At 48.3% G+C, this 14,549-nt stretch overlaps 1 protein-coding gene and 4 non-coding genes across 5 annotated transcripts; all 5 read left to right on the forward strand.

The window, feature by feature from the left end:
• The first annotated feature begins 3,882 nt into the window (after positions 1 to 3,882).
• LOC147121694 (uncharacterized) lies at positions 3,883 to 13,907 on the forward strand. Its single transcript, XM_085982140.1, has 9 exons — positions 3,883 to 3,913; positions 4,128 to 4,193; positions 7,334 to 7,459; positions 11,552 to 11,583; positions 12,057 to 12,110; positions 12,286 to 12,324; positions 12,494 to 12,537; positions 13,051 to 13,082; positions 13,789 to 13,907. The coding sequence occupies exons 2-9, from the start codon at positions 4,146 to 4,148 to the stop codon at positions 13,852 to 13,854; spliced, it is 441 nt and encodes a 146-aa protein (XP_085838266.1). The 5' UTR covers positions 3,883 to 3,913; positions 4,128 to 4,145; the 3' UTR covers positions 13,855 to 13,907.
• Positions 6,149 to 6,230, forward strand: LOC147121695 (small nucleolar RNA SNORD79). Its single transcript, XR_015077756.1, has one exon. It is a non-coding gene; the product is annotated as a small nucleolar RNA SNORD79 (small nucleolar RNA).
• LOC147121696 (small nucleolar RNA snR60/Z15/Z230/Z193/J17) lies at positions 7,183 to 7,267 on the forward strand. Its single transcript, XR_015077770.1, has one exon. It is a non-coding gene; the product is annotated as a small nucleolar RNA snR60/Z15/Z230/Z193/J17 (small nucleolar RNA).
• On the forward strand, positions 11,906 to 11,990 carry LOC147121697 (small nucleolar RNA snR60/Z15/Z230/Z193/J17). Its single transcript, XR_015077769.1, has one exon. It is a non-coding gene; the product is annotated as a small nucleolar RNA snR60/Z15/Z230/Z193/J17 (small nucleolar RNA).
• Positions 12,905 to 12,978, forward strand: LOC147121698 (small nucleolar RNA SNORD47). Its single transcript, XR_015077782.1, has one exon. It is a non-coding gene; the product is annotated as a small nucleolar RNA SNORD47 (small nucleolar RNA).
• Positions 13,908 to 14,549: the final 642 nt, after the last annotated feature.

A 14,549-nucleotide genomic window follows, 5' to 3' on the forward strand; every position in this document is an offset into this window, starting at 1 on the left:
AGCGCATGTCCTGGCACAGCATCTGATCCATGGCCAAAGCCATCGAGACGCTAAAAGAGGCACTCGGCCCTGACTCCACCAGGAGTATGGAGCGATCCCGTCCGAGCGGACCCCGGTTTAGACGGAATTTCTCACCAGTGCCTCCCTCAGGAGCCGACGCCTCACAGCTTGAGCCGTCTCTCGGAAATCCCTTCCGTGCCTTTCCACTCTGCATGGAGGGTTTTCCTGTACGGGCTGCTCCTGCACACTCTCCACTTTGTCTTCCTCGTCTGCCGTCCGGAGACGCCTTGGCGGGCCATCTTGCCATCTGGAGGAGGCGGGGGTCCCCAATGGAGGGCTCTCTACACGGGAGCCCTCCCCTTTTCTATTGGGGACTTGGCGTGGGGGGAGGTGTTGCACGGAGCTTGTCCACGTCCCACCATAGCCTCAAGGAGGGGAATCCCCCCTGCTTCCTTCTCCATTCAGATTCAACTGAACCACCTGTCCTCCAGCAGTAGGTTGTTGAAGTGCCTGCACGTGGACCACCCACCTGCCAAGCAAAACTTCCCTTTATGTTCTAGCCCTCTAGATGTAAAGGCTAACATCCCATTAACATTTGATTATTTTTTGTACTTGACTACTACATTTTATTGATCTGTGTACATGGACCCCTAAGTCTCTTTGAACCTCCACTGACCCTAGCTTTTCAACATTTAGAGTCTGCTTCTTTAAAATTCTATGTAATCCTCGGATCTATCCTTTTTTGGTCCAAAATGGATGACCTCACACTTACCTGCATTGAAATCCATCTGCCAGTTTTGCCCACTCATTTAATCAGTGTCCCGACATTACGGCTGCGTATGTGCACCCGATGTTCCAATCGCACATGAGCCTAGCCGCAGGGCTGCAGCCGGAACCACGTTTAGATCGAGGGGGGCGGGGAAGAGGAGGGAAGCTCTGTGTGGGTAGAAGAGAAAGAGGACAGGGGATTGGAGCAGAGGACAGGGGACAGGTGATTGGAGCCAGGGGGGAGAAGAGGACAGGGGATTGGGGCAGAGGACAGGGGACAGGGGCCTGGAGCCGGGGGGGGAGAAGCAGACAGGAGATTGGGGCAGAGGACAGGGGATTGGAGCCGGGGGGGGGGGGGGAGGGGTGAGAAGAGGACAGGGGATTGGAGTGGGGTGGGGGGGTGGAAAGAGGATAGGGGATTGGAGCGGGGGAGAGGACAGGGGATTGGAGCGGGGGAGAGGACAGGGGATTGGAGCGGGGGAGAGGACAGGGGATTGGAGCGGGGGAGAGGACAGGGGATTGGAGCGGGGGAGAGGACAGGGGATTGGAGCGGGGGAGAGGACAGGGGATTGGAGCGGGGAAGAGGACAGGGGATTGGAGCGGGGGAGAGGACAGGGGATTGGAGCGGGGGAGAGGACAGGGGATTGGAGCGGGGGAGAGGACAGGGGATTGGAGCGGGGGAGAGGACAGGGGATTGGAGCGGGGGAGAGGACGGGATTGGAGCGGGGGAGAGGACAGGGGATTGGAGCGGGGGAGAGGACAGGGGATTGGAGCGGGGGAAAGGACAGGGGATTGGAGCGGGGGAGAGGACAGGGGATTGGAGCGGGGGAGAGGACAGGGGATTAGAGCGGGGGAGAGGACAGGGGATTGGAGCGGGGGAGAGGACAGGGGATTGGAGCGGGGGAAAGGACAGGGGATTGGAGCGGGGGAGAGGACAGGGGATTGGAGCGGGGGAGAGGACAGGGGATTGGAGCGGGGGGGGACAGGGGATTGGAGCGGGGGAGAGGACAGGGGATTGGAGCGGGGGAGAGGACAGGGGATTGGAGCGGGGGAGAGGACAGGGGATTGGAGTGGGGGGGGGAAGGACAGGGGATTGGAGTGGGGGGGAAAGGACAGGGGATTGGAGTGGGGGGGAAGGACAGGGGATTGGAGCGGGGGGGAAAGGACAGGGGATTGGAGTGGGAGGGGGGAAAGGACAGGGGATTGGAGTGGGGGGGGGAAGGACAGGGGATTGGAGTGGGGGGGGAAGGACAGGGGATTGGAGGGGGGGGAGAGGACAGGGGATTGGAGTGGGGGGTGAAAAAGGACAGGGGATTGGAGTGGGGGGGGAAGAGGACAGGGGATTGGAGTAGGGGGGGGGAAGGACAGGGGATTGGAGTGGGGGGAAAGGACAGGGGATTGGAGCGGGGGGGGGAAAAGAGGACAGGGGATTGGAGTGGGGGGGGTAAAGAGGACAGGGGATTGGAGTCGGGGGAGAGGACAGGGGATTGGAGGGGGGGGAAAGAGGACAGGGTATCGGAGCAGGGCAGAGGACGGGGGATCGGAGCGGGGCAGAGGACGGGGGATCGGAGCGGGGCAGAGGACGGGGGATCGGAGCGGGGCAGAGGACGGGGGATCGGAGCGGGGCAGAGGACGGGGGATCGGAGTGGGGCAGAGGACGGGGGATCGGAGCGGGGCAGAGGACGGGGGATCGGAGCGGGGCAGAGGACGGGGGATCGGAGCGGGGCAGAGGACAGGAACTCGGTCAGGCTAGGTTTCTAGCGGGATATGTGTTTATGGGCCAAATACCTTTAGTTGGCAGCTGCAGGGACTGCATTGCATTGTGGCTGTGCTGGGCACCAAGTCGGGTGGTGATAAGGGGTAGGGTTTTTGTGAAGCATGTTCAGATGCAGTACAGGTAGACTATCCTTTATCCGAAAACTTTGGGACCAGCTGTGTTTCGGTTTTCAGATTTCAGAAGGTTTTCATCTCGGTGTCTGACAACAAACACTGTTGCTCAGCAACAGCTTGTAAACACTCGGGCCCTGCCTTGGAAGCGTCTCTGAAGCTGTTGCTAAGCTACAGAGACTCCTTCCACAGCCTGACTGTTTAAAAAAATGCTAGGGGAAGAAAAAAAAATGCTAGGGGAAAAAAAAACCTAACAAAACAGCTGCTGATTTCTGCCGTTAGATCGAGGTTTCCAGCTCCCCTTGCTCCGTCTCTGAATTCCTTGACTTAGCGGGGATCTGGGGCTCGACTGCCGCCGCCAGTTGTGGGAAAGCCGGATATCGGCTGACTCCTACACTAAGCTGGCCCGCAATCAGGTCGGGGGGGGGGGGGCGGGTGGGGGGAAGAAAAGACTATCGGACGGGCCGCTGCAGCTATCGGACGGGCCGCTGCCGGTACCTCTCACACTGCCCAGCTCGGCCTGCAATCTCCTACTCAGGAGGGAACTCTGTGACCCTCTGTCCTGCTCACAGGGAAAGGCAGAGCTCCCGGACCACTCCTGTCATGTTTGGCGCCACTCGCGTCATGTCGTACGCACGACTTACGCTCCACAAAAAAACTTTCGGTTTTTAGAGGTTTTCGGAAGTGCGGATAAAGGATAGTCTACCTGTAATATAGTTTCTGTAAAGAGCAGTGACCTGTTAGAGAGTAAATAAATCCACTAATGAGGTTTATAAACGAACTATCAATCCATTTTGGTTTATGTTGGAAAAGATATCAGCAACTCATGATTTCTTACCAAATCTCCTGATTTTTAAAAACTTATCGTATGATTTATGAGGCTGGGGCTGACACTTCTCACAGGCAAGGCCTCGCCCCTGCCTCTCAGCTCAGGAAACCCCAGAGGAAAAATCCGCAACTCGGCCACGTGATCAAGGCGGCCACGCATGATCGGCGACGGTATAACGTCATTACGCCGCCCCGTCAAATCCCCGGCAAGAATTCATTTTGTACCGCCCCTGCGCCACCTGTTGACCAATGGGATGAACAATACCGGGCGACGGTATGACTGACGGCGGAGTTAACCAATCAGGTTAGTCAACCGTTGGGGGGCGTTGCCAGCGGTGCGGTGCAATCCCATGAGTCCGTGCGCGGGACTCCCTATAAAATGCGGTGGCCGGGGTAGCGCGGTCTCATTCGGCTGGGAGAAAGAGTGTGGGTAGGTATGTAATGGTGAGAGCAGGGTTAGTAGGCCTAGGCGTGGTGGGAGCTGGGCCCACGGGCTCGCGCTGTGATGAATCCACGTTGGTAGGGACATCCGAGACGCTGTGATGAGGTTCCAACATGCTGAAAGCGCAGAGCCCGGTGGCTGGGCTAGAATTGGGCGCGGCTGTCGATCGCGGCTCGCGCTAACTCTGTTCCTCCCTCTGCAGGCTCGGGCCCGGCCACGGATGGTGCGGCACCGCCCAGGAAGATGCGGCTGGAGAGGAGTGGCTCAGGTAAAAGGAGGGTGGGAAGTGGGTGATGGTTGCTTTTAGCTCCTAATGGCCTTTGCCCGCTCCTCCCATCAGTCCAATCTGAAGGGTGAATGATGCGCTGCTGCTTTGTCGGTGCCGCTGGTCACAGCAATGTGGGCGCGTGGTTGAGAGTCTGGGCTGTTCCTAACCTCTTCCCTGGCACCAGGGCAGCACTCGGCCTCAGGGGCGGGAGTGTTACCCACCTGGTCTGCGATTTTTCCGCGGGTGGTGTTTCCAATTATGTTGCGTGAAGCCAATGATTGATTAATGAGTAGTGGTCAGAAGTGTTTCTGAAGACGATTTGAACTGAGGTTTGTCGTTCTCTGTTGGAGAGTTCCCACGTTGAGGAGCGGGAGTGATTCTGTGTTCTCATTCCAGGTTCCGTTCTGCCCGACTGCTCCCCATCTCCTGTCTGAACAGGTAACTATGCTGCTGCCTCGTCACTCGCTTGTCCTTTACAACCTGTGGGGAAATGACTTAAGGGTGTGATATTAAAACTCTGGTGCCACTTTTTGTTCTTGTAGTTTGTACCTTGGGGGTATTGAGTGTTCTGCTATATTGACTAAATCCTGAAAGATGAGTTTCAAAAGCTTCCTTCCAATAAAATTTTTACTAAAACAAATAGGCCATTTGGCCCTTTGAGCCTGCTCTGCCATTCAATGATCATGGCTATCCTCTATCTCTACCATATTCCTGCTTTTCCCCAATACACCTTGATGCCTTTTGTGTTTGGATTGTGTTCTGATTTAGCAACACTGCTAAATATGGCCCATTTAACCCCCAAGCCTGTGAACCAGCCAGGGAAATGAACTCAAATGTAAATCGAACTGAGTTGCCTGGGGCCTAGGATTGTGAAGGGTCAGGGGGTGCAGGTTGGGAGATGGGGAAGTGCAATGAGACCTGGGTGTCCTTATGCACCTGTTGCTGAAAGTAAGCATGCAGGTGGTTAAGAAGGCAAATGGTATGTTGGCCTTTGTAGCAAGAGGGTTTGAGTACAGGAACAAGGATGTCTTGCTGCAGTTGTACAGGGCCTTGGTGTTCTAGACAGACTAGATGCAGGAAGGATGTTCCTGATGGCCAGGGAGTCCAGAACCAGGGGTCACAGTCCAAGGATAAAGGGTAAGCCATTTAGGACAGATGAGGAGGAATTTCTTCACCGAGTGGTGAACCTGTGGAATTCTCTACCAAAGAAGGCAGTAGAAGCCAATTCATTAAATATATTCAAGGAGTTGGATATATTTCTTAAGGCTCAAGGGATATGGAGAGAAGGCAGGAACAGGGTACTGAATTTGGATGATCAGCCATGATCTCATTGAATGGTGGAGTGGGGCCGAATGGCCTACTCCTATCTGTTTCTATGACTCATTGCCCAGAGATTGGAACCATTACTGTTCTGATTTGGGGTTGCTGGATTTAACCTTGTGTCCCAGATTTTGGGCGATGCTAATCAGCTGGTACCCATGGGTTGGCTAGAAAAGGTGCAAAGGGATGGGTCTGAGGATGTGGGGCTTTCCCTCATGTCTGCTGGGCTGTGATTCAACTCTTTACAAACCCCATCTCCACTTGACTGTGCCATGGTGATGATGCTTATTTGCTACTCTTGACATACTGGATGACGAAAACACCAACCACTGTAGAAAGTTTCTGAGGCACACCACTGAGGCTTTACAGATGTGTCCAGTCTGGCTGCAACAGGTCACTAATGTGGGTCTCTTCCTTGTGCAGGTGTGGATGGACTCTGCAAATAAAAATACCTGCTGCTCAGGTGAGAATGATTGTTAATGGGGGGGGGGGGAAATGATGCTAATCTGAGAATTTGCACAGGGGTGGTTATACTGTTGGTTGCAATTAGTGCCACTGGAGCTTGTTGGTCCTAAATATGTTGTGAATCTGATTTAGAATCAGCTAAAAGATGTAGCTGGTGTGGAGTTAATTTGTACTGTTAATGATGCTGATACATATACAATGGGAATCTCTCTGAGAAAGAGTGAAAGAAACTTTGTAATTACTGAACCAGTACAGCTTAACTTCTGTGTTCCAATCTGAAATGAAGGCCAGCATTCCAATTTGTCTGTCATATCCAAAATGTTGCTCCTTGCATTGTGCCACTGTTCACTTGCCTGGTCACTTCCTATTGTCACATCTTACTCCTGTCCATACAACCTACTGAGCTTCCTAATTTATGCCATCTGCAAACTTGGATATACAACTATTGCTCAGTCCAAGTCATTTATGGAGATAATCTGAGGCCCCAGTAGAGGACACCACTTGTTGTATCCTGCCAATTGGAATACATTCCCTTATTCCTGTTCTGGCCCTGTCGCACTCAAAACTGTTACCAACACATGTCCCAAGATTATCTCCAATTTCTTGCACTTGTATTTTTGTTGGAACTCTTGTGCAGAACGTTATCATTTATTGCAGTTGATGTTTTATTTTCCAGGTGCTTGGATTGTCAGAGGGCAGGGCTAATGGAAGGTGAGTGCATGGGATTGGCTATGGGAGGTTGATTGGTGAATCCTGTTGCAATGCATGCTCCTGTGGGGTCTCTGCAGCTGCACAGCTCATCAACAGCTGGTTGATACTAAAGCTGAGCAGAGTGGACATCACTTGCACACTGGTATTTATGGTGAGGCCTCAGTACTGATCAGTTAGATAGAATTGTAGATAAGCACTGAGGCTGTTTGGCCACTCGTCTACCAGTTCTTGAAAAAGCTATCCATGCAAATTTTTCCTGTTCAAGTATTTATCCAGTTCCCTTTTGAAAAGTTTATTTAATGTTTCCACTGCCCTTTTAGACAGTGCATGCCAGGTCATGATGACTTGCTGTGTAGTGTACATACTGAGGCTGGCTGTGTTCTGTAGTAACAGAAGCACAAACTTCAGCTCCTTGCCAATGCACTCGTGTTGCACTGTAACTGCAGACTTTTCTCTTGGGACACCATGTGGAGCTGCATTGAAGCAGGGTTTCGAGGATTGCATGATGATCACATAGTTCAGCAGATAACTGATGAAGATTTGAGCATTAAGTCTTTCGCTCCTATCTGACATTTTCCTCTTTACACAAATGCTGGGACACACAGCAGTGTTTTCTGCTGAGTTAATTCTCTTTTGTTTTGCAGATTCCTGCTGATTCCAGATATGAAGTAGGCTTTGGGCCAGACTTGTACAGTTGTGAATGGACTCTAGACACCAATGCCTGGTCAAGTAAGCGTGATTCATCTTCCTGGGCTATGGCACAATGCTGGGTATGGAGTTTCATTTTTGCAGGGTGACTATGATGCAGAGCTGAGAATTGTTGCACTGGGTGTCACCAGAGCCTGTTGGTCCTGAATGTGTTGTGAATCTGGCTGTTAAACTGGATTAGATTCAGCTCAAAGGTGTAGCAAAGTGGAATTTATAGAAACATAGAAGATAGGAGCAGGATTAGGCCCTTTGAGCCTGCTCTGCCATTCAATGAGATCATGGCTGATCATCCAAATTCAGTACCCTGTCCCTGCCTTCTCCCCATATCCCTTGATCACTTTAGCCTCAAGAAATATATCCAATTCTTTTCTTGAATATATTTAATGAACTGGCCTCCACCCTCTGGCAGAGAATTCCACAAGTTCACCACTTGGTGAAGAAATTCCTCCTCATTCAGTCCTAAATGGCTTACCCCCTTAGATGATGACCCCTGGTTCTGGACTCCCTGGCCATCAGAAACATCCTTCCTGCATCTAGTCTGTCTAGAACTGACAGAATTTTATAGGTTTTGATGAGATCCCCTCAATCTTCTAAACTTGAGTATAAGCCCAATTGACAATCTCCTCAATCATTCCTGCCATCCCAGGTATCAGCCTGGTGAATCTTTGCTGCACTCCCTCCATGGCAAGAATGTCCTTCCTCAGTAAGGCAACCAAAACTGCACACTATATTCAAGGTGTGGTCTCACCAAGGCCCTGTACAACTGTAGCAAGACATCCTTGTTCCTGTACTCAAACCCTCTTGCTACGAAGGCCAACATACCATTTGCTGCCTTAACCGCCTGCTGCACCTGCATGCTTACTTTCAGCGACTGGTGCACAAGACACCCAGGTCTCTTTGCACTTCCCCCTTCTCCCAATCTATTGCCATTCAAATAATCTGCTTTCCTGTTTTTGCCACCAGAGTGGATAACCTCACATTTATCCACATAGTGCATTTGCCATGTTTCTGCCCAATCACCCAACCTGTCCAAATCGTACTGGAGTTTCACAACATCCTCCTCACAGCTTACCCTCCCTCCCACCCAGCTTTGTCGTCTGCAAATTTGGAGATATTACATCCAATTCCCTCGTCCAGATCATTAATATATATTGTGAACAGCTGGGGTCTAGGACTGATCCTTGCGGTACCCCACTAGTCACTGCCTGCCACTCAGAAAACAACCTGTTTATTCCAACTCTTTGCTTCCTGTCTGCAAACCAGTTCTCTATCCAAGTCAATACCTTGCCCCCAATCCCAGTGCCTTAATTTTGCATGCTAATCTCATGTGGGACCTTATCAAAAGCCTTCTGGGAGTCCAAATACACCACATCCACTAGTTCTCCTTTTATTTAACCAGTTACATCCTCAAAATTCCAGTAGATTAGTCAAGCATAATTTACCTTTTTGTAAATCCATGTTGACTTTGTCTGACCCTGTCACTGCTTTCCAAGTGCTCTGCTATTACGTCTTTTATAATAGACTCTAGCATTTTCCCCACTACTGTCAGGCTTACCGGTCTATAATTCCCTGCTTTTTCTCTACCACCTTTTTTGAATAGTGGGGTAACATTAGCTACCCTCCAATCCATGGGTACTGTTCCAGAGTCTTATCAAGTTCTGGAAGATGACCAGCAATGCATCTACTATCTCTAGGGCCACCTCCTTCAGTACCCTGGGATGTAGACCATCAGGCCCTGGGGATTTATTGGCCTTCAATCCCATCAATTTTCCTAACACCATTTCCCTACAAATACTGATTTCTTTCAGTTCCTCCCTTTTCATCAGACCCTATGTTCCCTGGCATCTCTGGGAGGTTATTTGTGTCCTTTGTGAAGACAAGTATGTATTTAGTTGGTCTGCCATTTCCTTGTTTCCCCATTATAAATTCCCCTGATTCTGACTAAGGGACCTATGCTTGACTTCACCAATCTTTTTCTCTTCAGATCTATAAAAGCTGTCAGGTTTTTATGTCCCCTGCTAGCTTACACTCATATATTCTATTTTCCCTTTCTTAATTAATCCCTTTGTCCTCCTTTGACTCCTAAACTGCTCCCAATCCTCAGGATTATTGCTTTTTCTAGCCAATTTATGTCCTCTCCTTGGATCTTATGCTATCCCTAATTTCCCTTGTTAGCCACAGTTGAGTCACTTTTTTTTTTTATATACCAAACGGATGAACAAATTCTGTAGCTATCCATTTGGTCTTTGAATGTTTGCCATTGCCTATCCACCATCAACCCTTTGAGTGCCATTCCCCAATCAATCCTACCCAACTCGCTCCTCAGACCATTGTAGTTTCCTTTATTTAAATTGAGGACCCTTGTCTGAGTCAACTATTTAATTCTCCATCTTAATGAAGAATCATTGATTGCTCTGACCCAAGGGGCCTCTTACAACAAGATTGCTAATTAATCCTTGTTACATAATACCCAGTCTAAGATGGCCTGATTTCTGGTTGGTTCCTTGACATATTGGTCCAATAAACCATCCTGTAAACACTCCAGGAATTCCTCCTCCACAGTATATTTACTAATTTGGTTAGCCCAATCTATATGTAGATTAAAGTCACCCATGATGACTGCTGTGCCCTTATTGCATGTTTCTTTAATTTCCCTTTTAATGCCATCCCCAACCTCCACCTTACTGTTTGGAGGTCTATACACCACTCCCACTAATGTTTTTTTCCTCTTAGTATTTCTCAATTCTACCCATACAGATTCCACATCAGAGCTAATATCCTTCATTACAATTGTATTAATCCCTTTAACCAGCAATGCTACCCCACCTCCCTTTCCTTTTTGCCTATCTTTCCTGAGTATCGAATACCCCTGGATGTTGAGTTCCCAGTCTTGGCCATCCTTGAGCCACATTTCTGTAATCTCAACCAAATCATATTCATTTAGCTCTATTTGCACAGCCAATTCATCCACCTTATTACAAATGCTCCTTGCATTAAGACACCAAGCCTTCAGGCTTGTTTTTTTAACGCTTAGACCTCTTAGAATTATTTACTGTGGCCATGTTTGATTTAAACTGTTGCTTTCTCTTGACTGCCACTCTTGGTTTTTCTCCTTCCTATCTTTTGCTTTTATCCCTGTTTCCCTCTCCTCTGTCTCCCTGCTCAGGTTCCCAACCCCCTGCCATTTTAGTTTTACCCCCCCTCCCTGAACAGTGCTAGCAAACCTCCCTGCAAGGATATTTGTCCCACTCTGGTTCAGGTGCAACCTTGTACAAGTTCCACCTTCCCCAGAAGCAGGCCCAGTGATCCATGAAACTAAAGCCCTCCCTCCTGCACCAACTCTTTAGCCACACATTCATCTGCTCTATCCTCCTATTCCTATACTCACTAGCACATGGCACTGAGTAATCCAGAGATTACAACCTTTTGAGGTCCTACTCTTCAATCTGCTACCTAGCTCCCTAAATTCTTGCTGCAGGACCTCATCCCTCTTCCTACCTGTCATTGGTCCCAATGTGAACCACAACCTCTGCCTGTTCACCCTCCCCCCTTCAGAATGCCCTGCAACTGTTCAGTGACATCCTTGACCCTGGCACCAGGAGGCAACAAACCATCCTGGAGTCATGTCTACAGCCATCATATTGATGCTGTTAAAAGTACAATGGGAATCTGAAAGTGAAGAACTAATTACTGAGCCAGTACAGCATAACTTCACCCCTTTTGTGACCCAATCTGAGGTAATAGACAACATTCCATACTCTTGGCTTTCTGTCCTGGTCTACTCACTGGCAGTGTCTGGAACAGGCAGTGAGTGCAGGTTGAGCCCTGTAGCCAAGGCATCTTAAATCTGGGTTGTATGGTTGTGATTGGGTGCAGTGTAGCCAGCATATGGACATTGGTCTCATTCCTGAGGCATAGTGAAGATAAGGTGAAGAATGAAATAAATGCTTGTCATTTGCACCATCTGGTGTACCAGCTGTGATAGTGGTAGCCATTTAGAATCATACAGCACAGGAGGAGGTCTGCTGCCAGCTCTGAAAGCTATCTGATTAGCCCCACTCCCCTGCTCTTTCCCCATAGCCCTGCAAATATTTCCTTTATGTATATAATCAATTGCCTTTATTGCTGTGCCTAATGGTGGCTTTATTTTCCAGGTGCTTGGATTGTCCGAAGGTGGTGGTAACAGGTGAGTGGATGGGATTGGCTGTGGGAGGTTGAATCAGTGAACCCTGATGCAATGCTTACTCCTGTGGGGGCCTGTCTCAGCAGCTGTGCAGTTACACCAACAGTGGGTTTGACTGATGCAGAGCAGCAAGTGTGGAAAACACCTGCACATCTTAATGTTACAGATGAGTGCTGGATATTTCATACTGAAGCTGGCTGTGTTCTGTAGGTAACTTGTAAGTGCTCAAACTTCAGCTGCTCCCAATACACTTGTATTGCACTAACTACAGACTGTTTCTCTGGGACGCCACATGGAGCTGCATTGGGGCAGGGTTTACCTAATGGAGGATTGAATGATGATCACATAGTTCAGCAGATAACTGATGAAGATTTGAGCATTAAGTCTTTCGCTCCTATCTGACATTTTCCTCTTTACACAAATGCTGAGACACACAGCAGTGTTTCCTGCTCTGAGTTAATTCTCTTGTTTTACAGATTCCTGCTTCTGATTCCAGATGTGAAGTTGGGCTGTGGACCAGTCTTGTACAGGTGTGTAGAGTTCAGTGCTGTACGTTCAGGGTTGGGCCCTACCTTCTCCTGCAGTATTAACCTCTGGCCTTCTGTGTGATGTATGAATTAGGTCTCTGAAACATGATGAGAAATGAGTGACTGACAGAAGTTGGCTTAATTTGTTTTTGAATTGCCCCTCGAGTCTGTAAAACAGATTTCCTTTTCTCTCCCCAGGGGCTATGGCTGTTGCATGGTAAGTGTCCTGCTGTTCTTTTTTATAATGAGTGCCTGTATGATGAGAACTTGATACCTGAGTTGTCACTGAAGACTGTCTGATATTAGCTCTAACTGATTTTGGCAGATCAGGGTGACTTGATCCAGAGCAGGATTGCCAGCAATGACATGATGCCTTTCTGTTTCAGGATTGCCAGATGTAGGAGCAGGATCATTGAAAGCACCAGTGGAGGTAGGCTTTTGGCAGCAAGTGTGGTGGCCTTTGTCCCAGGGCATGTATTATGTTGCAGCAGCATCAAAGTTTAGAAGGTGCTCCTGTACAATAGACTGGCAGGGGAAGAGGTGCTTGCTAGTTGGACAGTATTTGCCTGTGTTGTGCAAATACACTGATTAAATGAGTAATCATTCACTAATGGATGTTAAGGAATACTTTTCAGCTAGCCTGTTGCATTAGATCTTTTTTACCACCTTGCCTGATGAGACTGGTGGTTCCTGTGCTTGATCTGCAATCCATGATTTGCAATCACTGTTGCTGGCCCTGTCAAACTGCTGTTTAAGTAGCAGTGAGTATGCAAAGGCTTTAACCAAACATTGTATGAAACCTGTGATGAAAATGATTCTGCCATATGAACCCCACTGATTCTACTCCAACCGTTTCATTTAATCTGAGGTTTCACTGCTCTCTGTACATGCTGCCTTGTGATTTGTGGGCTTGTTGGTAACCACCTGGTCTTTGCATTTACAGGGAGCTGCACCAACTGGGGATCCAAGGACATGGTGAGTTTACAACTTTATTGCTGTGTTCATTTATAGGTGCCTGCTTTGGGTGGAGGATGTCCTTGGAAGGAGCTGTAAAAGGTACATTACTGCTCCAGTGGGTAGCACTCTTGAGTTGGGAAGTTGTGGGTTTAAGGCCCACTGCAGAGACTTGATCCATGCTGACAATTAAGTGCAGTACTGAGGGAATGCTGCTCCTTTCAGATGTTAAACTAAGGCCCTGTTTTTAATCCTGCTGCAGTCAGGCTTTGCTATCTGCACACTGGCTAGACAGTGCCATAAATGTCTTTGATAAATTTTGGCCTTTCCTTCAAAAGGCCAGATGCAATTGTCTTCTGTTAATGGGGCTATATTGCAGAAGTGCAGGGATTTTGTTAATAAAATTGGCTAACTGTAGCACATGCAATATAGCTTATCTGGAGTTAACTATCCTAGTTTCAACTTTGTGTGCCCTGCTCTGGTGTGCATGGAAATGATGATCTACTCTTGAACTCTCTCACTGACAGGTGATGAAAGGACTTGTCTGATTCTGTGCCAACAACCCAGTGCAAGCGCAATTATGTTCTTGGACTTTAATTGTAGAATGGAGTTTCCTGTTGGGAGTAGGAGAGTTGGGGTGTATCAAGACTGATTTTCTAAAAGCTGATTTTAAAACACTGGAAACATTTCAATCTTTGTCTCAATGCATTTCACTTTTGTTTTCTAGATGAAAGGAAGCCAGTCACTACAAATTGGCATCTATTTTTACTCCAGATTTGTTCCACTGACTTGAGTGTTGTGATAACTTGTAACAGTAAAATAGCAAATAAAATAAATATGAAAGATTTTGTGCTGTCTCCCTCCAGTCTAGGCTTGCAGATTGAAATTGGGAAGTGTACTCAGTGGCAATCTTGGGGTTTTATGATCCTCCACTTTCTATTAATGTTCTAGTACAGGAAACTGATATCTGGCACTGATATGCCAATCCATCAAAACTGCCAGACATACAAAGTTAATGTTGAAACAGGTTTTCATCTCTATCTGACAACAAACACTGTTGCATAGCAACAGCTTCTAAAGAGGCAGTTGCAAGCAGCTGAAGTTGCTATAGCTACAGACCTTGCAGTGGCTGACTTGGGAGGGGGGGGGGCAAGAGAGGAGGAGAAGAGATCTAAAACTTACAGAAAACAGCTCCTGATTTTTGCTGTTAGATCAAGTATTCTGGACATACAACCTACAGGAAACTTTGGTTTATCTGGAGTAGTTTCCATAAATACTACAGCACAGGTCATTTTGACCAACTGGTCCATGCTGGTGTTTACACTCCCTATGAGCCTCCACTTGCTCCCATTCCTTTCTCCCTTGTACTAATACAGCTTCCCCTTAAGTGCATCTTTTTTGAAGAGTAGGTGGTTTTGGGAGTGTTGCCTATTTGCAATGGCCTTTTAATGTGGTCTTTAATTTGTCAGTTTAAGCAGCTCCATTTAA

This window comes from Somniosus microcephalus, chromosome 3 (genome assembly GCF_052327205.1).
Source record: "Somniosus microcephalus isolate GS21.2 chromosome 3, FLI_Smic_1.0, whole genome shotgun sequence".
NCBI lineage: Eukaryota > Metazoa > Chordata > Chondrichthyes > Squaliformes > Somniosidae > Somniosus > Somniosus microcephalus.

Excerpts from the sequence above, each read along its gene's own strand:
- LOC147121694 (XM_085982140.1), top strand. The coding sequence starts at position 4,146 with ATGGTGCGGCACCGCCCAGGAAGATGCGGCTGGAGAGGAGTGGCTCAG. Across the intron at positions 7,460-11,551 it reads GGGCTATGGCACAATGCTGG|GTGCTTGGATTGTCCGAAGG; the intron begins GTATGGAGTTTC and ends TTTATTTTCCAG. Across the intron at positions 12,325-12,493 it reads GGGGCTATGGCTGTTGCATG|GATTGCCAGATGTAGGAGCA; the intron begins GTAAGTGTCCTG and ends TTTCTGTTTCAG.